The sequence below is a fragment of the Cupressus sempervirens genome, chromosome 9, assembly GCF_028749045.1.
Source record: "Cupressus sempervirens isolate cs-2001-9-10 chromosome 9, ASM2874904v1, whole genome shotgun sequence".
Lineage (NCBI taxonomy): Eukaryota > Viridiplantae > Streptophyta > Pinopsida > Cupressales > Cupressaceae > Cupressus > Cupressus sempervirens.
Genome location: NC_143126.1, coordinates 400,096,842 through 400,122,417, shown reverse-complemented (window position 1 = coordinate 400,122,417; position 25,576 = coordinate 400,096,842). Strand labels below are relative to the sequence as shown.

Genomic DNA, 25,576 nt, shown 5'->3' with positions numbered 1-25,576 from the left:
TTTGGTTCTTCCTCAAGTCCCAATTTCGAATTTGTGTGTTGAAGTCCATTGCATCTTGACATGTTTGAGTCACTTTCCAAAGGTATGTTTTTCTTTTGATTTTTTGTGCTTTGTGCTTGCTTGCCGGTTTTCTCCACTTTGGAGAAGTTACAAGTTCTTTTCCAAAAACTTCTTGTTGCTTCACTTCATGTGAAAGCATCATCATGTTTCACTTCCATCTTTCATATCACAACACTTCACATCTCATTAGACAAATGTGATTACATGTTTTCCATCTCATTCACCATCCGCACATGCATGCAATCCCATTTTCCACTTCCATTTTCGCACTCATCTCACTTTATGCATCCATTCACACAACACGATTACATGAAATGTCTTACGTGCAATTGCATCCAAAAGGTCCGATTTTGATTGAAGTCACTTTCTGAAAAATAAAAAAGATGTCATTTTCATCTTCGATGTACTTTGACTTCACCTTTTCACCAAAAATGACTATAGAGTTCATTATCCCTCTTCCATTTTTCATTTCCATCTCTCCATATGCATTTGCGCCTCCATGAGCAAATACATGTTTTTGCTTCTTTCCATGCTTTGCACCTCATCTTCCATTCGTACTTGCATGTAAAAGCTCATCCACCATCCACCTTTGCATTCCATCTCATCTTTCCATTCCTCATTACATGTTGCATTTACATGCAATCCATTTCTGTGCAATGACATCTTAAAAGCCCAAGTCACTTTTTAAAAAGTCAAAAGTTGTCATTCACATGCATTCCCATGCGCAAAGCACTTTACTTTGAAAAAAAAGAAGGGAGTTAAAGGTGTTGATGGAAAGTTATTCCGAGTTTACATCCATACATCGTCAAGAAGGTTTTCAACGTGTCAAAGACTCTAGTTGGTGCTGATCTACAAAGGAGAATTCACGACAACTTAAGCGAGAAAAGCTGGATCACATCAAGTTTTCAAGTGACAACGGACAATTCATCAAACTCAAAGGTTATCAAAAGACATAACAACATGATTATCAAAGTTAATGCAATGGCACAAAATATAGGAACTCCCAATCTTGTTATCATCCGAGATAGCATCGCCAAGTACCAGGCCCTTCAGAATAATCACTAGGATTGTTTCCTTCTCTTCTGTCTTTTTTCTTCTTCTTTCATGTTTGTAGTTGAAGAGGATGCATTACATGAAAAGATGTAATTACATGTAATGCGAGTTACATGTGCATGTAAAGATGTAATGTGAGTTGCACGTGTAGTTGCATGTAACTCTATATTTTCTCTTGTAGTTAGACTAGGTCAAAGTTGGTTGAGTTGCTCCCACTTTTTCCTCCACCTTTTTCTCAACTCCTATGCCTATATAAAAGAGTGACCCCTTATTGTAAAAATCATCTTTAGTTGTATGCAAGAAAACTTTTCCACATTTGTGCAAGCATAACTTTGATTGTGTAGTACAAATTTGAGAGAAAAGTGAATAAAAGAAGTAGTTGGATTCAAAGCTTTGACTAGAAGCAATATTGATAGAGTAAATTAGAAGCTTTGACTACAATTTGTGCCTATTGTCTTGATTCATGTTATTATTGTGTGTTCAATAAAAGAGCATAATGATTTAAGAAGCAATCGGAGCCAAAGCTTTGACTGGGAGCAGTTGTGGAAATATATAACTAGAAGCTTTGTCTGTAGCTTATACCTCTCTCTTAATTTGCAAAATAGTTAAATTATTGTTACTTTTAGGAGTCTTTGTGCCATAATTGTAAAGCTTTTTCATATAGAAGTATGATCCGACTTAGAGCCAAACCGGTATATTTTCAGCTAGCCTTTGAGTTAGTGAAGGTTTATCGGTATCACTGTTTCTAGCTCTTGATAGAAGAGTAGTTAGAGATTCACACTGCCCTTTACTCCCCCCACGAGTAAGTGGATTTTTTCTTGAAATATAAGAAGAAAAGATATTGGTAACACCCATTTTTATAAAATCTCTTGACTTCTTGCTTACCTTGAGTTGATTCAAGGAACGGTGAGAAGGGGGAGCTTTCTCTTTAAGGTACGAGAGACTCTGTCTCACATGCTATGGCTGGTCATCTTATTTTGTGACTGGATTTTACCCAAAACCGTCGGTTGCAAAATATCCACCCAACAGCACCAAATGATTAGAATGTATATAAAACTTATGATTATATTGATGATAGAAATATTTACATACAAGCCGCCCACAACGAAGTCTACAAACTTCTGCAACATGATCAAAGGGAAAGGGGTCCAAACAAAACAAGGAAGAACATACAAAAGGACCCAGAAGAAGGGGTTAGCAGCAGACTGAGAACATAAATCAGGGAGACAGTAAAGGCCAAAATCGGACACCCAGGACATAACAAAGGAAGAAACTAAAACATAACTACATAGCTAGCATTGATATAGACAAGAGGCGAAACCCAAACCAGACCAAAAAACTTGCCAAACCCCCATAACTAGACATCATCCTGCTTAATACAAACCATGATAATCTCCAAGGCACTTATCATTTGTCATCGGGCACCTAGGGGGAAAAACAAAGGCAGTCTAATCTTTGCTCGATTTGACCAGGTTAGGGAGGATGAATTCCAAATTCTCTAAATTTTTTAAGTCGACCTCTAGGTTAATGTAAGGCGAATAAAGATTTAAATAGTTCTGAAGCCAATCCACATTTTCTTCCTCCACAATGCCTCGCCACCGCAATAGAAATTAGATGTTGGCTTCCATCTTTGGCTAGGCTTGGAAGGACGTTGTCTTTGATAGTCAGAATAGGATGCCGGAACACCTTGGCTAAGGCCAAACTCCCTAGAGGATGATGCATATAGATGTCTAGTAGAGGTATCCTCTACGCTTGATTGATATTCAATACCCTTTCCTCTAGCCCCATTAACCAAGTGGGGTTGAAAATATTGTGACAGAGGCTTATAATATCTGTTTGCCCTATATTGGCCCTAGCTAGGCAAGCGATAAATGCCCCAATAATGGAGCTGTTCATTCGCCATGTGAAATCATAGTTAAAATCATGTTCACCTAAAATCCCGCTCATAACAACCCTAGACAAATCATCTACATTATTTAGAAGCCTATTCCACCTCTTAGGTTTAACATTGCCCCTAAACGCCATAATCCTAACCTCTAAAGCATGAAAGACAAACACCGCAGACTCCATTAAAGAACATCCTGGGCAAAACTTAAGGGATGACAACGATACAAAGCAAACACAAAAAGTAACCCTAGAAATATAAGGAACAAGGCCGAAGCCTCTAGAAGGCCAAAATCATGACAAGTTAATATTAATTGTTTAATTTCGATTTTGTTTTAGAAAGCGTCATGTAATGATACTAGTAATCATGATATATTAATCTTAAAGTTTCATTGTAGTATATGATTATACTTTATAGAATTTAGTGTTTAGGTTTTAAATTTCCAACTAATCATATAGGTGGAACTGTAATAGATGATTTTATTTTAATCTTGAAATATTGCTTAGTCTAAGAGGTAACGTTCCTAATTTTTATGAGGTAATCTAGTGAGTGCCATACTTTTATAGCCTAATAATATATAGTTTATTTAAATTTTTATAAAAGAACATAGCCTGGAAAAATTAAATCAGTGTAGATGAGAGAAAGGTGAAATCTTCACCCTCTACTCCTTTGTTGGCTAATTCATCAGCCTTTGTATTTCCTTCATGATAGATATGTTGAAACCTTGTTTCTTCAAGCTGATCTATTAGACTTAACACCTTTTCAAGCTTGGAGTTCAAAACCCAGTTTGGCATCTGACGATTCCTAATGGCATTGATGACAATTTGAGAATCTCCTTCAATGATTAATCTTGTGAATTTGTAGTTTAAACTTAGTTGAAGACCTTGTAGCGCTTCTAATTCTGCTAAATTATCTGAAACAATGCCCAAGGGTTTAGCTCGTTTGATAAGCCATTGGCCGAAATTTGACCTAATTATATATCCAATTCTAGCCTTTTTTGGATTCCCTCTAGATGCTTTGTCGAAATTTAACTTTGGCCAACCCTTAGGGGGGCTTTCAATACACGTTCTTTGCTAGCTTCAAGGTCTTTTTTCTCATAAATTAATGGCGGATTGATAAGGTGTTTCCATTTCTTTTTTATGGCTCCATCCGATTCAGAGAAGGATTCTTCTAGTTTACTCATTTTTCTAAGATAACTATTCATTACTTCTATTATAGATGCCTCGATTTTATTGAAGGGATGTTAAAATTAATTTAGAGTTATTAAATATACGTCTATCTCTTTCTTTCTAGATTTTCCACACTTGAATGGCTGGAGCAATATTCCATAATTTATCATAGATACAATATTTGTGGTTGTTAGGCCAATAATAGAGTTGATTGGTGAGACCACCTGATAGAGGTGAGGTCCAAACAAGTTTTTATGTTTAAGCCAATACCAACCTTTTTGAGCAAAGAAACATTCAAAAAGAAGATGTTCATAGGTTTCACAGTTTTCTTTACATGAACAACATTTGGAAGGACCTTCAAAACCCACTTTTGTAAAATGATCTATAGTTAATATCTGCTTTTGGGAGGCTGCTCATAAGAAGATGCCAATCTTTGGTAGTCAAGCAACATCCCAGCATAGATCTAGAGAAATTTTAAGATTGTCCCATCTATTTGAACTGATTATGATATTATATCCTTGTTTACTTTATATTTTCCATCTTTGGATACTCCCCAAATACTTATATTTGTTCGATCTTTATGGTTGGTTATTTGTTCCTTGAGAATATTTGCTAGGTTTATTTTTTAGGAGAGAGGTCTACAATCTCTAGACTTTTCCATTCCCATTTATCTTCCCCTTCAATCTTACTAAATTTTTTATAATCGGAAGCCTTCGATCCCCAAGTGCTTGTCAACTTATCAATGACAATATGGAGAAAGTCTGAAAGGAGAAGAGGGGGATGCCCATCCCAAGAATCTTCCCAGAAGATTACTTCTTCCCCTCTTCCTAGGTCCTAGGTTAAATGATTGCTAATTAAGGGCTTGCATTTAATCGTGAAATTCCAAGTTTCAGATCTTGCAGGTGGATTTCTAATTTTGAATATTGATGTTGGGTCATTAGGATTTAGATATTTGTTATAAATAATCTTTCCCTAGTTATGTTCCCTTTCTTGATAGACCCTCCATACTAGTTTTGCACCCAACGCTTCATTTTGCCAACTTAAATTATTAATTCCCATCCCTCCTTATTCTTTTGGGCAACAAATGTTATCCCATTTAATAAGTGCCTTTTTCTTCTTGTCTTCTGTACCACTCCAAAAAAAAATCTCGAGTTTCCCTTCCAATTTTTTGTTGATATTCCTAGGTGAGGGTAGACAAGAGAGTTGATAGGTTGGTATAGTAGAAAGAATAGATCTAATTTTAGTTGCTTTTCCTACCTTGGTTAACCACTTACCTTTCCGTGATTCCGTTTTTTATCCATTTTATTAAGTTTGTTGTCCCATCCTTTTTAATTTCTTACTCCTTTTTCTAAATGTATCCCTAGATATTTACATGGGAAGATACCTTTCTTATAACCCATTTGATTGCATATGTAGTCTTCCATTTCATTTGTTGTATTTAAAAAGGTGGTTTCCGATTTTTTTGCATTTACTTTTGGACCCAATGCAACAGAATAGTCTTGAATCAATTGTTTAAAGGCTACAATTTCTTCCTTGGTGCTGACACTGGGAATAATGGTATCATATGTGATTTGTTGATGTGCAATATTAGGGATGTTTTCTATCACTGTAAACTCTTTGATTTTGCCATCTATTTGAGCCTTTTGGATTGACCTTCCAAAGGCTTCAGCCATTATGATAAATGGAAAGGGTGACAAGGGGTCACCTTGTCGAATTCCTCTAGATATGTTAAAGAAAACCTTCAGGGGTTCCATTTATTAACAATGATATCTTAGGTGTGGAGATGCAATTGAAGATACCATTAATCCATCTTCGAGAGAAACCAAAAGCTTCTAAGCATTTACAGAGGAATCTCCAATCAACTACATCATAAGCTTTTTGAATATCTATAAGAAGATTTTTGATTTTTTTGCATTTACTTTCTAACCCAATGCAACAGAATAGTCTTGACTCAATTGTTTAAAGGCTACAGTTTCTTCCTTGGTGCTGACACTGGGAAGAATGGTATCATTAGTGATTTGTTGATGTGTAATATTAGGGATGTTCTTTGTCATCGTAACCCCTTTGATTTTTCCATTTGCTTGAGCCATCGTAACCCCTTTGATTTTTCCATTTGCTTGAGCCTTTTGGATTGACCTTCCAAAGGCTTCAGCCATTATGATAAATAGAAAGGGTGACAAGGGGTCACCTTGCCGAATTCCTCTAGATATGTCAAAAAAACCTTCAGGGGTTCCATTGATCAACAATGATATCTTAGGTGTGGAGATGCAATTGAAGATACCATTAATCCATCTTCGAGAGAAACCAAAATCTTCTAAGCATTTATAGAGGAATCTCCAATCAACTACATCATAAGCTTTTTGAATATTTAATTTTATAAACATACATGCTTCATAAACAACAATGAACAATTTGATCCACTTATCCTAATAACAGAGTATTAATAGAAAATAAAAATGATCACAAAGAACGCGCTTTATAGTAATTTAACTCTAAAGCAAATAAAAATCTCACTGATTATACTATGGAGAAATTTGTGTTGAAGACACTCAAATGTTGATGCTCCACTCAACACAATTTCATATCACACAATACCAAAATATTTGCCCAATAATTTCGCTATCCAAGAGCTTAGTTCAACTTCAATTTCTTCTAGAAAAGGAATTATAATAACATATTATGCTTCAGGAATGCAGAGGGCTTTTGAAAATAAAATGGTGACTCTTTTGATTTTTTATCATATATTTATAAAGGGCTGATGGGTGTTAGTTGCCTTCCCAAATCTTGCACCCTTTCATAATAAAAACTAACCAATATTAAACATTAAACATAGTTTAATTACACCCAAATGTAACCAACATTTTAAATCATTCCTCTATAATTCTGGATGTCGTTTCTTTCCTTTTCTCGTGGATACCTCTCTGCACAATCCTTCATCCATCGAACAACTCCCTTCTACCAATCGCAATCTCCAATTATGACTATGAGGAAATTGTGCATTCTACCTTGTTTTCCACAAGACATTCGGATCAAATTCAGAATGTGATTCAGGGTTACTGCCGTCTGAAAAAATCATCTCACTTCTTTTCAAGCATACAATCATGAACTCGGGTGGCTTTCCATTGATCCATAGGTACAGATTAATATTGTCATCCTGCATTTTGTCACCACAAAATTTAGGTAACAGTACATAACTTTTTCAAGCTTAGTTTCGCATTTCTCTGAGTTTAGTTCATTATTTAATTGGTTAGTATTGATCAACCAATTAGTACCAATTGATATAATGAATCCTTTTATTGGAGGCCTTTGTCAAATCTTTTTCGTTTTGCTTTCTGTCGAGCCTTTGATTGATTTTTGAGGCCTTCATCGTCATTTTCTTTGCTTTTGAGTTTGCGTTTGCTTGTTTTTAATCCTTTGGTTTTGCTCATGTCATGCCTTTCGCTTTTCCCTTCAATTTGGTCTAACCTAGAGGTCAATTAGAGTTGTTAGTCAAGAGTTATGCTCGTTTAAGTGTCTCAAAAGTGGAAATTTTAGGTGCAACAACACGAATTAAAAATATGATGTTATATTTTCAATTTGATATTCACTTTTTGAAAATATAACATTATACTCACTTTTTGTTATGTTTTTAAGTTACTTTTACTTTAAATTTATAACTTAAAGTGACTATAGTGCATTTTATGTTATAATTTTAATTTGAGTTACTTTTTAATTTTTCACTTAAAGTAACTATATAATTATATAGTTTCATTTTAAATTTTTGGTTTTAAAAATCAAATACTTATTTAAATGTTACTTTAAAATTATGTTTATGTATTATATTTCATAATATGATAAATAAATATTATTTTTTGACCCATTTTGTAACATTTTTATAATTTTAAGTGAATTAAATGATTTAAAAGCTTTAGAAGTGGACATTTTATATGTATTTACATGTAAAATCTATCAAAAGTGGACTATTTACATGCCATTGCATATAAAGTCTACTTTGGTGGACATTTTTCATGTCATTACATCAAAAGTTCACCATAAGTGGACCTTTTTGATGCCATGACATGAAAAGTGGAGTTTTCATGCTTATGCATCTAAGAAGTGAGATGCATTTTAAAATATGCATTCCCCTCCAAAAGGTCCGATTTTCACGTGGAAGCACATTTTACAATATGCTATGCATCCCAAAAAGTCCGATTTTGAAAGGAAAGCATGCATTTGTCCTCCAAGAACCCGATTTTGCCCATAACTTGAGATTTTCTTGGTGGAATTGCATGAAATCTCCATTCAAGACATTTTTTCTTGACAATGATTTTCTTTGCATCAAGAATGGATTTAACATGCTAGGGCATGTTTTTGAAGAAAAACTCCAAATACCTTCATTTTTGCTCATAACTTGAGATTTTCTCAATGGATTTATATGAGATTTCTTCCATTAGGGTCGTTTTTGCTTTGCAATGGATTTTCTAACATCAAAAATGGATTTATCTTGCTAAAATACGTTTTTCCAAACTCCCTCCAAGGGCACGTTTTTGGAAAAATCTTCAAAAAAATTTATTTTTAATACATGTTTTTGCTCCAATACAAATCGATTTGGCATTTTAAGTGTTTGTCATTGCATTGTGATACACATTTTCAACTTTAGAAGCCAAAATGTTTTTGTTTCATGTCTTTTTATGAATCACGTTTTTGCTTAAAATGCCCGGAAAATTGGGGTTTAAATCCACTTTTATGCGTTTTGAAGCCACTTTTTTGCATTTTGATCCATGTATATGCATTTAGGGAAGTCGTTTTTGCATTCACAAGTCAAAAATAACTCAAAAACATGTTTATTTTTGGTCACGTTTTGCAAAAACGGCTCAGATTTTTGCATTAAAAAATCATGTTTTTGTTTCAAAAACTCAAAAAAATGCATTTCCAGCCCATACCTTTGATCAGGAGGGATTGATTTTGAGTTTTAAATGCATGATATTGTCTTTGGAGACCATTTATTTGGCACTTTAATGTCAAATTCGACCCTTCATTGCTCATTAATTTTTGTTAAATGCAAGTACGGAAAAAGTCAAGAAGTTGTTTGAAAAACTGGATTTGAGGAAGAATTGGTCTTCAAGTTTGAAAAACTTGCTATTTTGACTCTTTAACCTCCAAGTAAGTGGACATTTTCAAACCTGCTCATCAATTCATGTTTATCTTGCTGATTTTATGCATGAAATTACTAGATGGTTGCCATTTGTGAAAATCTTTGCCATGGAAAGTGCATTTTTCTTTTAAATATGAAGTTTTTATTCATTTTCATGTTTTTGGTTCTTTTTCAAGTTCCAATTTCGAATTTGAAATTTGAAGTGCATTGCATCTTGGCATGTTTGAGTTATTTTCCAAAGGTACGTTGTTTCTTTTGTGTTTTGGGTTTGGTGCTTGCTTGCCGATTTTCTCCACTTGGAGAAATTGCAAGTTCTTTCCCAAGCACTTGTTTTTGCTTCATTACATGCGAAAGTATCGTCGTATTCCACATTCCATTTCATGTCATAACATTTCATCTCTCACTCAACGAAATGTGATTATATGTTTTTAATTCCATTCGCCATCCGCACATGCATGTAATCTCATCTTCCATCTCCATTTTCAGCCATCTCACTTTTCGCTTCCATTCGCACAACACGATTACACAAAATGTCTTATGTGTAATTGTATCCAAAAGGTCTGATTTTGATTAAAAGTCACATTTTACTTCCCATGTACTTTGACTTCTTTGCACCAAAAGTGACTATAAAACTCATTATCTCACATCCATTTTCCATTTTCATCCCTTCATATGCATTCACATCTCCATGAGCAAATACATGTTTTTCCCCTTCCCATGTCATTATATGCTATGCATCTCTTTCATTTGCACTTACATATAAAAGCTCGTCGATCATCCACATTTGCCTGTCATCTCACTTTTGATTCCTCATTACATGTTGCATTTACATGTAATCCATTTCCATGCAATGACATCTTGAAAACCCAATTCACATTTTATAAATCAACAATCTCCATATGCACGCATTCTCATGCATCAAACACTTTACTTCAAAAAAAAAAAAAAAAATTAAAAGTGCTGATGGAAAGTTGTTCCAAGTGTACATTCGGATATCGTCAAAAATGTTTTCAAAGTGTCAAAGAATCCAGTTTGTGTTGATCTACAAAGGAGAATTCATGACAACTTGAACGAGAAAAGTTTGATCACATCAAGTTTTCAAATGACAACAGATGATTCATCAAAGAGAGTTAGAGGTTATCAAAAGATGCAACACCATGGTTATCAAAGTGAATGTAGCGGTACAAAGTATAGGAACTTCCAATCTTGTGATCATTTGGGATTGCATTGTCAAGTACAAGGCCCTTTAGGATTGTTTCCTTCTCTTCTGTCTTCTTCTTCTTCTTCTTTCATGTTTGTATTTGAAGAGGATGCATTACATGAAGATTTCTAATTACATGTAATGTGAGTTACATGTGTATGTAAAAGATGTAATGTGAGTTGCATGTGCAGTTGTATGTAACCCTATATTTTCTCTTGTAGTTAGACTAGGTCAAAGTTGGTTGAGTTGCTCCCACTTTTTCCTCCACCTTTTTCTCAACTATTGTGCCTATATAAAGGAGTGCCCCGTCATTGTAAAAATTATCTTTTGTTGTATGCAAGAAAGCTCTGCCACATTTGTGCAAGCATAACTTTGATTGTGTAGTACGAATTTGGGAGAAAAGTGAATAAAAGAAGCAATTGAATTCGAAGCTTTGACTGGAAGCAATTGTGATAGAGAAAATTAGAAGTTTTGATTGTAATTTGTGCCTATTGTCTTGATTCATGTTATTATTGTATGTTCAATTGTTTAAGAAGCAATTGGAGCCGAAGTTTTGACTGGGAGTGGTTGTGGAAATATATAGCTAGAAGCTTTGTCTGTAGCTTATACTTCATTCTTAAATTCACAAAATCGTTAAGTTATTCTTACTTTTAGGAGTCTTTGTGCCCTAATTGTAAAGCTTTTCCATATAGAAGTACGACCAAACTTAGAGCCAAACCAATACATTTTTAGCTAGCCTTTGAGTTAGTGAAGGTTTATTTGTTTCCAGCTCTTGATAGAAGTGTAGTTAGAAATTCACCCTGCCCATTAATCACTCCACAAGTAAGTGGTTTCTTTCTTGAAAGATAAGAAGAAAGGATATTGATAACACCCATTTTATAAAATCTCTTAAATTCTTGCTTACCTTGAGTTAATCCAAGGAATGGTGAGAAGGGGGAGCCTTCCCTTTAAGGTAGAAAATTTTTATGTTTCACATGTTGTGGCTGGTCATCCTAGTTTGTGACTGGATTTTTACCCAAAATTGTCGGTTGCAAAATATCCACCCAACAAATACCTCCGAATTATGATGTGAGTATTCCGACTGCTTCTGAAGTCGAGTCGATGTGCCTCTAAATTGGTAACATGTGGGCTCATTGGGAATTTAATGCAAGAACACACTCCTTCACATACATGCCAAAAACCTGTGATAAAGCACAAATTATAAATCAAATGTATAACAATAAAATTTCTTGTGCTATTCCCAGACTTATGAACAATAATCATAAAACAAACTCTTCATTGCTCAAAAAACGTGAAGAAAACTTCAATCCTTCTGATGAATTTCAAACACTCGATCTTGAATTAAGACTATAGTAATATTCTTGGCATTGGTCACCAAATGTAGGGAAGGATCCTTTGTTATCTGCGGCTACTCCAGAGCATAGAACCTTCATATGAATGCAAATGATGGATTGCTGTCTTTTGATGTAGACTCTAGGTTATTGACGGTGATGGCTTTCACATTGCCAATCTTCTGCATATATGTGTTTATCAATAATTCTAAAACATATGTCCATTTTTAATCTGTGAATAACACTATGTATATTTATTTTTATCGTAGTCTTCAGACATCTTCATGCACATGACTCTCCAATCCTGTCTTCTTTGCATAGAAGCCTTGTTTTTGTACAATACATGTTTCATATTTGTACAAAATTTATTTATTATTCACTTGACCTGTCATTCCTTATCTATGCCGGATACATACTTTGCTAATGTATCTTCACCAGAAAAGGATCAAAAGTTTGAAGAAGGTATTGTCTTTGATCTCAAAACACATCTGTAGACCTTTATAATTCTAGCTTGTCTCTTTAGACAAGATCTGACTCTCCTTGCCGCTGTTAAAATCATTGAATATTTTGTTATTTGAAGAATCAGAATATATGAACAATCATAATTTCCTTGAAACTTTCAGAATAGTGAGATAAGTGTTCCTACTGCATTTTCCAAATATAATGCTAATATTAGGTGGTTGATCTTGGAACTTCAGTGTCTAACATTAATAACTTGCTTTCTTTGCAAATTGTTGCTTCACCAAGATATAAAAAAAGACCCATTCCATTTTGGACCTACAACATAATCTCATAAATGGAGGCACAAAATTTTCGGGCTCCATCAATGGGTCTTACTAGGGACATAGGCCCCTTGAGGGCATAATGAGAACCTCAACTATCACTGGAGGAGCAGACCTATCAAAACATAGGCAGTAATCAGTGCATGAAATAATACAGATAAAAATCTAAAGAATAAAAATAAAACAAAATAGGGAAAAGGGAAAAAGAACTCCCCTTTATATGCTTATTGAAAAAATGGCTTAAGATACTGTCCATGAATTGAAAAATCCTACATGTGACCATCTGTATCCTACAAAAAATAAGTGCGCTCCCCAGCCTTTTCAAAGACGATAAATGGTCCTAACCATAAAGCCTCGGACTTACCATGTTTACCTTTGTCTTGATCTTTTGCATTCACTTTAGAACCCAATCACCTACTTTAAAAGATCGGTTTAAAGTTTTTTTGTCATGAAGAAATTTAACTTGTTGTTTATTAATATTTTGTTCCTGCACAAGCCTCCTTACTTCATCTAGCGCAATTAGTGCGTTTAATCTATTTTCCATGAAATTGATATCCTCTAATTGCTCCTCAGTAACAAATTTGTTAATAGGCAATAAATTACTTAAAGGAAGCTTTGCTTCTTTGCCATAAACTAAATTAAAAGGAGAGAAACCAATAGACTTTTTCACCATGATTCTATCTGCCCATAATGCTAAATTCAGCTTTGAATCCCAAGCGCACTTGTTATTATCCAACATCCTTCTGATAATCTTCAAGATGTTTTTGTTACTAGACTCAGCTTGCCCATTGCCTTAAGGATGATATGGAGATGAGTATGATACAGTTATTCCATATTTCCTACAAAAATTAGCAAACTCGTTAGATCTAAAACACATACCATTATCTGCTATGATCTTTTTAGGGACTCCAAATCTAGTTAGTATATTCTCAATCAGAAACTTAATTACCACTTTACTCGTAGACTACTGAGTGGGTATAGCCTCTACCCACTTGGTAAAGTTATCAATAGCCACTAAAATCCAACTGTATCCTCCACTCGATTTATCACTAATTTTTTCAATAAAATCAATTCCCCACATTTGGAAAGGCTCTTCTGTTTGTAATGTTCTTAAGGGGAGGGCACCATCATATTTTAACTTGAGAATTTCTGGCAAACCTCGCATTTTCGCACATACGAATGAAAATCCTTAAAATGTTGGGGCTAGTAGTAACTTGCTCGCAGTATTTTATGCATTGTGATCCTAGATGAAAAATGATTGCCGCACAATCCTTCATGCATTTCTCTAAGAATAACTGTAGATTGAGCAATATCTAAACAGAAAAGTAAAATTCCATCTTGGTTTCTCCAATATAGATCTCCCTAAATTAGGACATACTTAGTAGCTTGTATTTAGTAGTTCTTTTTTGATTGTCACTCAGATTATCTCTACATTTTGTGTGCTTTAAATAGTACACTATATCGGTATATAAAGGGCATCTTTCAATACTAACCTTAGTATGATCGTCACTAATCTGATTTACTTGCACAACTTCCAAATTTGATTCTGCCATAAGTTTAACCAAACCTTGCCCTTTGACTAATTTTGTGATTTGAATATCTATATTAAATTCTTGAATCTGATTTATCCAATGGCATTGTCTTCCAGTAGTTTTAGACTGCCTAAATATATCTTTAATGGTAGTGTTAGGTACATAAGCAATGACTTCGGCTCCGACCAAATAAGGTCGAAAAGATTTGACTGCTTTAACAAGGGCGTAACTCTGCTTTTCATTTATATCGTAATTAAGTTCAACAGCTTGTAAACTCTTACTAAAGAATGCAATTGGCTGCTCATGCCGTTCATTGTTCTTTTGCAACATAACAACAGCTATAGTATGATAACAAGCGAATGAGAATATTTGGAAAGGTTTCTTAAAGTCGGGAGACTTAAGAACTGGAGCTTCCTTTATTGCTTTCTTTATGTTAGTAAAAGCTCCCATAGCTTCATTATCCCATGCTATCTTTGCTCCCTTTTAAAATATTTTAGTGATAGGTTTAATAATCTCAGCAAAATTAGAAACAAATCTCCTCACGAAATTAATTTGCCCAAAGAATGATTGGATACCCTTAGTTGTTTTAGGCATCTGAATATTATCGATGGCTACCACTCTTTCTGGATCTATTCTTACCCCCTCCTTAGAGACAATGTGACCTAATAGTTTCTGTTCAATAACTCCAAAATGACATTTTTTAGGGCTTAAGGGAACTCCAAATTCAAGAGCTCCTATGAAAATTTTCTCCAAATGTTTACAATGATCTTCTACCCTCTTAGAATAGGCAGTGAGGTCATCCTGATAAACTACCATAATTAGATCAATTAGTCCATCAAAGGCAACATCCATTGCCCTTTGAAAAGTAGCTCCTTCATTTGTTGACCCGAAAGGCATCCTAGCATATACGTAAGTACCCCAAGGAGTCATGAAACCGGTCTTATATTGTTTAGACTCCTTGACTTTAACTTGATTATAGCCCAAAAATCCATCCATCATGGATAACAATTCATTGCCAGTTACCTTTTGAAGTAAGATATCCATATTAGGTAATGTATAATTATTCTTTAGAGAAAATATGTTCAAGTTCCTAAAATCTATACACAATCAAATATCGCCATTCTTTTTTTAAACTAGCACTAAATTTGAAACCATTGTTACGGGACTTGCCGAGTTAGACTAGGACTCTGCGAGTCTGAGGCAGAGTCCTGACTTTTGAGGCAATCTGCCTTTGGACTCGGACTTAGCCGAGTCCTGGCAGAGTCCACACGACTCACTAGACTCGCCGAGTCTTGATGCCAGGACTCTCGTCGACGGCCAAGAAGGAAAAAGGCAAAAAAAAAAAAAAAATGCTTTGTTTTATGTTGACTTTTTTGGTTCTTATAACATGTTGACCTAAAAAGGTCATTCCACCATTTGCTTGTGCTCACAAGAGAGAGGAAAGAGTTAGAGAAGAATATTGGAGTTTTGAGAGAGAAATCAGCAAACCGGTTGGCTCTCCCGTATTGATTGCTAATGGTTTGTGCATCTTTGTAGCTTGCATTAAAGCATTGAAAGGAGCTTAAGGGAGCATTTGGAGGAGGTTTTTACAAACTTGCATTTGCATTGTTTGTGCAAATTTGAAAAGGTAAGCTACAAGTTGCATTTCTTTGTGTTGTTTAACTTGTTTTGTACTATGTTTTAAACTTTTACATTCATATTTTTTATTATTTTTACTTCTCATTTTGTTTAAATTTGTTTGGTCTCTACTCTCTACTACTAGTCTACTACTATCTACTATTTTTAACTTCTAATTTTGTTTACATTCATATTGCAGCAGGCTAGCAACAAACATATTGAATTTTGACATTATGTCTCAGGGTGAGGAAAGTGGAACTAGGCCTCTATTTAACCCTAATGCAGACCCAAGTGCAATAGCAAGGGATAGCGCTTGGAAACATGCCATCCCGGGGCACAAAAAGGGAGTTGTTACATATTGGCATTGCGGTGTAGTGTATAATGGGGGAGGAATAAATAGATTGAAGTATTACCTAGCACATATACCTAGATGTGATGCTAAAAAATGGAAAGATGTACCCCAAGATGTTATGCGAGACATGCAAGCTCTTCTAGAGGAAAAAATGGAGAAAAGAGAATTGAAAAAAAAGCAACATGAAGAAATGGCACAACTAGTCGGAGCCCAACAAGGATCTTCTAGTTTTCGCTCTCCATTATCTCCTACTCCACCTATGGATGCCACTATTTCTACGAGTGGGACCATTGGGCTTTGCATTCGTAAGCAAAGATCGACACTTGATTCCATGTTTGCTCCACGCACGGCTCCAGGTGCACAACCATCACTTGAGGGCTTGGGTTAGAATAAGGATAAACATGATTATGCAAAATTGGCACTTGGGGACTTCTTCATCGACAACAACATTTCATCCAATGCAGCAAGGTACTTATTTATTTAAAATTGAATTTATGTCTTCTCTTGTTTTCAAAGTTTCAACTTTCAACTTTCAACTTTCAAGAGACAATAATATGCTTATTTTGTTTATTTTAATTTGTTTTTTGTTTTCAAATTTATTTATAATATACTAATTTGTTTAACTTTAAATTTTATTCTATTTGTTTTAGGTCCCCTTATTGGCAAATTGGAATCGATGCTGTTGCTATTTGTGGTCTGGGGTTCAAAGCCCCTAGTGCTGAAGAGCTAGGAGGCCCTATTTTGAACTAAAGGGTGGCTGATGTAAAAGTTGAAATCAAGGAGCAGCGTGAGGTGTGGAAGAGGAAGGGTTGCACCATCATGACTGATGGTTGGATTGATAGGAGTAGAACACTCCTCAACTTTCTTGTCTCCTCATTAGGTAAACCGTAATTGTACTTAGAGTCTTAGACATTATAAATTTAGAAGTAGAACTTGTACTTAAGTGATTAAGTTTATAAATTATGAATTTATAGATTATGATTCATGATTCATCATTAATCATTAAACTAATTTGTTTCTTTTTCTTTAGGGGCCATGGTTTTTTTGAAATCAATTGATGCCTCAAGAAAAACAAAGAACGCTGAATATCTTTGTGGAGTAATGGATGAAGTGATAAAGGACGTGGGTGAGGAGAATGTGGGCAGATAGTTACAGATAATGCAACAAATTTTGTTGCTGTAGGAAAACTTCTTATGGAGAGACACCCTCACTTATTTTGGACCCCTTGCGCTGCTCATTGCATTGACTTCATGTTAGAGGATCTTGCTAAAATACCTTGGATAAAAACAGTTATAGAGTGAGGAAGGAGTGTATGCAAATTCATATACAATCATACATGGGTCCTCAACCTCATGAGGAAACACAATGGGCAAAAGGAGTTGTCTCGTCCAGGGGTCACTAGATTTGCAACCAATTTTCTCGCATTGAAATCTTTGCTTGATTCAAAGGGAGGTTTGAGACGCATGTTTGTTAGTGAGAAGTGGATTGTATCATCATATGCAAAGACCACTGCGGGGATTGCTGTAGTTGATTATGTTTTTGATGAGGCTTCTTTTTGGACACCGATTGCTGATATTGTGACGGTAATTTTCCTTTTTGTCCTCATTTCAACTTTATTTTGTTTATGAAATTATGTTATAAATTATTGTTTATTAAAAAAAAAAAAAAACTTAAAGCTGATTATTTCTTTTCCAACTTTCATAATGATTGCAGTTTGTAAAGCCGCTTGTTCTTCTCCTACGAACTGCTGATAGAGAGAAGCCCTCAATGGGCTACATTTATGAGGGCATGGATAGGGTGAAGGAGGCCATTTGCTCTTATTTTGTAGGGAATTGAGATAGGTATGGGCCTATATGGGATGTCATTGATAGACGTTGGGGTACAATCTACTTTACAGGCCTATACATGCAGCGGCCTACTTCCTTAATCCAGCATATCAATTCAACCCACATTTCAAGGCTGATGATGAGGTGTGGAGCGGCCTCTACGATGTTATAGAGAGAATGTCACCTAAATCAGCAGTTGGAACAGATATAGTCCATGAGATTGAGCTGTTTAAGAAAGCTCAAGGGGACTTATTTGCACGAGAGTTGTGCAAGAAAAGGTAGGACAAAATTGATGCCTGGTAAATGCTAAATTTTTTTGATTTTACATCCTAGATTCGTAATTTCTAATAGTAATTCTATTATGGTATTACCATTTTAATTTGATAAATTCAAAGTTATTTTTTGCAATTTTGTGAATTTTTTACTTTAATGTTGTGTTCGCTTTCATTTAAGTTACGTTCCTTATTGTAGATTTAAATCTTGATACTTGCGATTACAGGTCTTTGTTTGTGATCATTGTCTTTTTGTAGAAAATTGGTGAAACTTAGGTCTCCCTTTCAGAGCAGAAGATCCCGGTCCTTGCATAGAAACTTTTGTGGTCGCATGTTTGTCTTAGTATTGTGAATCAATCGCGTCTTTCATAATTCGTTTTGATTTGATTAAAGTTACATTCAAAACCATCGGTGTATTACCTCATTTAGGTTAGTATTCATTATTTGTCATTCACTTCTCACCCCTTGTCTCACGTATAATTTAGGATTAGGTGATCACTATTTAGGAACCGGCCTAGCTTCTAGAGATTCATCTCTCGTTTTAGGACAACCCACCACGCAAGAGAGTTTCCATGTTTCAGTAGGATGGCTAGATTTTACATCTCGCTATAGGCGCAATCCTGATTGACAACAGTATCTAATAATGATATAGTTACTATAGGGCATTTCTTTCATTGTTTTGAAGCTATTTGCCTAATCTTCTTCAGTGTTATCCTCTCAAATTCAAATCAGATATGTACAAACCTGTAGTTTTCCCTGTTACATTGGTTTCACAATAAGTGCTTCATAATTTTTCATTATAAACTTCAACTGATACTCCTCTTTTTGCATTGTAAAACTCTGACAATTGTGTATTTTAAAAATTCAGAGTTGCAAATTGTAAACTTCTTCTTTGGGTTCTAAAATTGAACCTTGCTGTTGTATCTCTTACTGGCAACAACATTTCGTTTAATGACATATGTCTGAGCATCTGTGGACTGTGGTATTTGAAATGGCACCACATCAGTTGGAGCAAAAGGAACCAATTCCATGCCATTCATTAGCCTTCAGATGAATAATTTAGCAACATTCACTGTTATGCCTAATATTTGTAGGCAGTGCGAAATACTGTGGAGAGTATATGTGCAAACAGAAAATCTTTGAATATTTATTGTACATGTCATAATGACCTCTTGATGACAAAGTATTTTTCAAATTCTAGATGTCCACGAGGAATTCTCCTTAAGGTAGTTTAGACTTCAGAGTTATATGGAGCTATAGGACTAACTTAGACCAATCCTGATTGCAAGAATAACTCAGTATCAAGTAATTCCTGGATTTGCATATTTTAGATGTCTACCAGATCCAGAAGTCTATTTAAAGTTTCAAAAGTGTAGTTGCACTTCTTTAAGTTGACATAAGGACTTCAGCTATGGCATCACATGCGAAATAAGTGCTAAAATTTTCTTGTCCTATTAAATGATAACTTAGCCCAGAGGCCATTCGTTTTCCCTTGTAAAGTGCATAAAGCCAAAAACTGACTTATTGACCATCCAAGTCTATAACGTTGTACCCTCGAAGGTATGCATTAATATTTCTAAGATAAGACTATGTACATGCTTACCACCTTAGAGCCTGAGAAAATTTAATCAGAACCTACATCAAAAAACCATATCAATGAATTCTGGGTGATGCCTATTACAAAAGAAGAAAGTTATATTCTGGTGCTATAAGATCAGACATTAGAAAGGAGGTAACAGCTGATTTAAAAACAGCATTTGTTTTGATCCACGCTACTGCTGTCAACTTTTCCTTAACTTTATGCACTATATTGGTCATGTTTGCTTCTATCATGCAGTTGTAGTTGGTATGCACCCACATTTTTTATATCTCCTTCATTAATATCTTAAGCTGGCCATCTCCACTTGTTCACAGGACACTTTTTGAAATTACAGTAATGATTCTTAAAATTGTGTGCAGGTATATGATGAAGACTTGGGTGCTATAGAGCCACATTATAGGTTCTACTATGATTGTTTGATGCGGCCAAACTCACGTTCTGTCATAAATGCATTGAAAAGGATTTCTGAGAAGGATTTCAGGCTTGTAGCAACAGGTCATGGTCCTCTTTTGAGGTATAATATAGCTGAGCTGATGAGTAAATATGAGACATGGAGCAAACAAGCACTGGAAAAACAGTTGGCAACAGTTGCTGTACTTTATGTATCTGATTATGGATTTAGTGATCGGCTATCTCAGGTTTCATTTTGGAACCAGCTATCTTGCACCTTAGAATATCTATTGTAACTTGTAAGGCATTTGGATGCATCTCTTTTCAATGGTATTTCTAATATATTGTTTTCAAACGATAAATTTCTATTTGGTAAATCATTTTAGTATGTAATTGTAATGGATCCAACCATTATTCCCAAAAACATTAGTAGGTATTTTGTTTATTGTTTTTGCCCAAGTCAAATACTTGTTTGTTTGTATATTTAGTTACTTCTACCTAAATAGGATAGCTATATGTGTCATTACATGATAGGTGTTCTATCCATCCAGGAGAGGCATTTCTCCGTAAATGATAGTTATATACTTTGGCCAAAGTCTTAGGCTCATTGGGACCATCTGGGTTCTAAACTTCTAAGTCACTCACTAAAGACACCATTCCTCTATTGGGAGTGCACTGAGGTTTCCATCTTCTAAAAATATATTTTAAAGTATTTTCATATAAATATAGGCTTGAATGCCACCTCAGAGTTTTACCAAAAGCCTCAAGTAATTAAGAAGTCCGTCCAACCTTTCAAGTATGTAATGGATACATTTAATCTTGTAATTTTATTTTGGGATTTCACTCTTAGTGGTAGATGAATGATTTGATTAACCCAATATTAATGTTTAAGTTGCTACAACGTTTCTTGAATAGTTTCCAACTGCATACTTGAACACTTCTGAGAACCTTCTTCGTTTACTAGATATCCTACATACATTGTTTCCCAATTAGATCAAGGTATAATATCTATGTACTTTTGTTCTATATGCTATGTTTGATATGAGCTGCTTCTGTGGATATGAAGCCCTTTCTGTGGCCCTTTTCTCCAACCAGTTTCTCTGCAATTGCTAACCTTGAAGGAAAGCATTTAATTTCAAATTTGGTTGTCATGACCAATAGTTGTTTACTTATTTAATATAATACCTAGTTCTATTTAAATAATAATATCTTTCTATGAATAGTACAATAATAGTTCTATTCATCATGTTGTATAATATGATGATTTTTACCCCTCTCAAAATTGAAGGATTATAATTCTATTCATTGTTTAAAGATCTTTCTACTTCCGCTATGGAAATACATGATGGTTTTCTCAATTTAATCTAACATTGTTTTGTTTATTTCTATTATCTTTCTTAGTATGCAATTGAAAGAAGATTACTTGTCCCTTAGATCTTTATCAATAGGCCGTTCCACATTTCTCTTTGGCAATTTATAGGGATAATGCCACAAACACCACTGTTGCAGTTGTATCAGACTATAAGTCAATAGTTCAAGTTGGATGGCACTGTCTCTAAACATGGTCTAAATGCACAATTGTTATTGAATACTGCTAGTCTTATTTTCATATCTTTTTTGGATTGGTTAGACCATAGTTTGCAAAATCCCCGAGTACTCCCTCAGTTGCTGAAGACTATTTTTTCTAGGAGAGTACTCACAAGTTTAACTCTTGCATTTTTATAAACACAAAAACCATGGGTAAAAATGTTGATGCAAATAAAATGCTGTTTAAAAGGTGTTTTTTACATGATGTTTTGAAACCATGCATTTTCTCTTTCATGTTTTTGCTTTGTACTCTCTAAGTCCAAGTCTGCAAACTATGGGTTAAACTAAGTCAAATAAGAAATAATTTCTTAACTATCTTAAATTAACAAGACAATCAAGTGAGTTATAGAATTGACCATTTTTAGTTAACTCAAAACACAATTCACTTAATTAAGTAGTTATCTTAGTTTGACTCTCCTTTTCAACTTCAATTGTTACTTAACTACTTGTTTAACTAATATTTAAATTATTTAATTGAGTAATTCATTTTTTTCTATGAATAGGCCATTTTCATTATATACATAATTTAAATTACACTAATCACAAAAAAAGGGTTGGGGCATATGAAATCACCCCACAAAAGTTCACACAGGCAAGAGATCGGAAAGAAACAACATCAAATAAACATGGGCTAAGCCCAAAAAATAGATCTGCCCTAGGCAAATAAAGCAATGCCTACAAAAGGAGGGGGTCTTGGTTTGTCCTTTTTGCCCCATGAATTAGTGGGGCAAGGAGTTAGTTTCGAGATGGGTTATCCATCTTTTTCTTCTACATCCTTTTGAGAGGGAGAAATAGAAAGATCCAGTTGTCGGAGCCACTTGGAGGAAGTGGGCCTAGAAGAATCACTGCCAACATTTGGCTAGCCAAAGCCACTTAGAGCAACGAGAGGACTGGCAGATTACTATGCCAAGGCAAAACCACTGTGTGGTAGAGAAGTCGATCCATGCCTCTAAGGATCTCATCCTCCACAAGGAAAGCAGTGAGGGAGTTGTGAATGCGGCGAGTGGAGGACTTGCAGCCCGAGTGGCACCCATGGGCAAAGATCAGTCTCCAAATGCAGAAATAGAAGGCAAAACTTTGGCCACTATATATGGGGCATTTACACGATGCTGAAGTAGCTCTTGCAAGTGAGTCACTTCTAGCACAACTTTGTTAGCTTGCCCTTGAATTTGCAGGACCTCTTTATTACAAATACTTTCTTTGGTGCACAAAGAAACATTAAGATCTAGAAAGCCAAGTGAAAATAACAACATTTCTGTCCTAAAGCATGAAGAGGATTGCCATCCTGAAAGCATGCCATAACTATAGGAATTTGAAGGAAATTTGGGAGAACCTCCAAAAAAAACCAAATGCTAAGAAGGGTTCAAGTCTAAAGGGCTGAAAGTAATTATGAATTCAAGACCAATTTTGAGCTCTTCTACAAAACCAGGAGATGTGGCTGAAGGACTCAAGTTACCCATAAAATGAGCACTGATCTAGAAAGCCAAGTGAAAAGAACAACATTTCTATCCTAAAGCATGAAGAAGATTGCCATCCTGAAAGTATGCCATAACTATAGGAATTTGAAGAAGTCTGGGAGAATCTCCAAAAAAAACCATATGCTAAGAAGGGTTCAAGCCTAAAGGGCTGTAAGTAATTATGAATTGAAGACCAATTTTGAGCTCTTCTACAAAACTAGGAGATGTGGCCAAAGGACTCAAGTTGCCCATAAAATGAGCACCGACAATTCACAACAACCAGATGCCAGTACTAGAACCCAAGGGAAAGCCTTGGAAAAGAATACACTAGGCGAAATGAGCCACTTTGGTTCACCTAAAACAGACCAAGCCATAAGAAATCTTAGTCTCCAAGCTCTCTGAGAGGACTACAAGTGCCACCTTTTCATAATTTAATTGCTCTATTAGATTAATAAAATAGTTTTCAATGTACTTAAGGAGTCATGACAATAATTGGACCATTTTGATTGTCCTACCTGTCTATGTGTCTTATACTCAAGTCCTATGGTTTTTTCTATCCTCTCACATTGTCTCTAAACTTATGTTACAATGGAATTGTGAGTTTACGCATCATTTTGATTGTGACTTGCAATTTTCTAGTCCAAGGAAGGGTCTTTGTAGCCTGTCAATGTAATGTCCCCAATTTTGTCGGCATCAAAGTTTCAGGGATTAGGCTATTATTGTGATCCTCGTAGGCTAATTATTGTGGATAGGGGGTCTTCTGTGGTAGTGGTTTGGCTTGGGAGGGTCTTATCTTCTCCACATCTCAGTAAGCTATAGGTTGGTCTTCGTTTGGCTTAGATCAGATTGCGATGGGCTTAGTTTTGTGTACTTACTATTTGTGGTAAGTTGGTATTGATCGAGATGGACCCTTTCTACTTTTGGAAAGTGCATTTGGTCACATGGAGAAATAAAAGGTATGATTCATATTTCAGACGACATATTTAAATGATGAGTATTTTGGGAGTTATTATATTTTAAGTGGCCAAATTATTATTAATTATTAAATGACTCATTATAAAGTTATAATTTAACTTTATAATTTCACTTAAGTTGAGAGTTGAGTTATCATTGGAAAGTGTCATTTATTAATTACTTAAGCCAAGTCAAGTGAGAGAATCTAATAGAAGCTTCTAATTTATGTTGTGTGGTGAAGCTTCTTGAGTGAAGTTACATTTTGGCAACATAAGGGAATTTGGAGGTTATAAATACAAGCTCATTTCATTGGGAAAAGCACGCTTGAATATATATTTTCCTTTTGTTGCCTTTGTGGCTTTTCCTAAGTTTTGAATTGTGAGCTCTTGTTAAAGTATAAGGGTTTCTGAGTTACTGAAGATTGTTTGAAGTCACTGCTGATGTATAGTGGTTTCATTGGTTAAATCTCCTAATTGTTCTGTGATTGGGAGATTAGATTTATAATTCTGAGAATTCTGAGTCGTGGAATTTGTTCTGGTAATTTCATTGCAACTTGTGCTGCTGTGTACAATTTGCTGAGTCTCCCTACTGTATCCCTATGGCTAAGGAGAGTTTGGTTTTGAATGTTGTCCATTGTAGTGATTAGAGTTTGATTGGGATCTGCGAATTTTGGGTGAAGAGATTGGCAAATGAGTGAAAGGTGGCAACACCTAAAGGTAGTGATTTGTGTGTTGGAGCTAAGGACGATATATCTGGAAGCTGCAATTTGTTTTGTGAGTGTAAAATATGCACTGCAGAGTTGGCTATCAACTTTCTATAGCCCTGCGATTCCTTTACATGCCTGTGATCACTTTCCTATAGGCTGCGTTGACTGTTCCAGCCTGTACATACACGTGGCAGACCTGCGATTGTTTCTTGTGACTTGCGGTTAGAATTCCTAGGCCTGCTTATTGCAATTTGGGAGACGTATAATGCCCCATAGAGGATGGCGTTGCTGAAGGAGTGGCTTGTGAAGTGTTCTGCGGATCGTGTAAAGGCTGTGGACTCATTGGAAGCCCCTGCAAATTAAGTCTGGATGTTAAAGTCAGCATTTCAATACTGGAGTTGTTAATTCATGCCAATCAACATATAGGTTCCTTGCTTGTCATTTGGAGTTGTAGTGGATTTTTTTTGAAGTGCTATATTTCTTTCATCTATTTCACTTACAAATAAATCAGAGTTGCTGAATGACTATTACAATTTGATAATTTAGTGAATACAATATTTGCACGCATTACAAAGTCTATTTGGGCATTGGTGATTTACTAAGTGGAAACAAAAGCAAATACTTTCTGGACAGCAACTAAACAAAGATAATGGAACTGTGCTTCAAAT

The 25,576-nt window shown here is 35.2% G+C and overlaps 1 protein-coding gene across 1 annotated transcript in view; it reads left to right on the top strand.

Annotated features, from left to right (window-relative positions):
* The window catches only part of LOC149538945 (uncharacterized), a 187,087-nt gene that overhangs the window by 79,268 nt on the left and 82,243 nt on the right, over positions 1-25,576 (top strand). Inside the window, exon 4 of the mRNA XM_089800335.1 lies at positions 20,174-20,452. Within this exon, the coding sequence (XP_089656461.1) occupies positions 20,174-20,452 (279 nt within the window). The remainder of the gene's footprint in view (positions 1-20,173; positions 20,453-25,576) is intronic.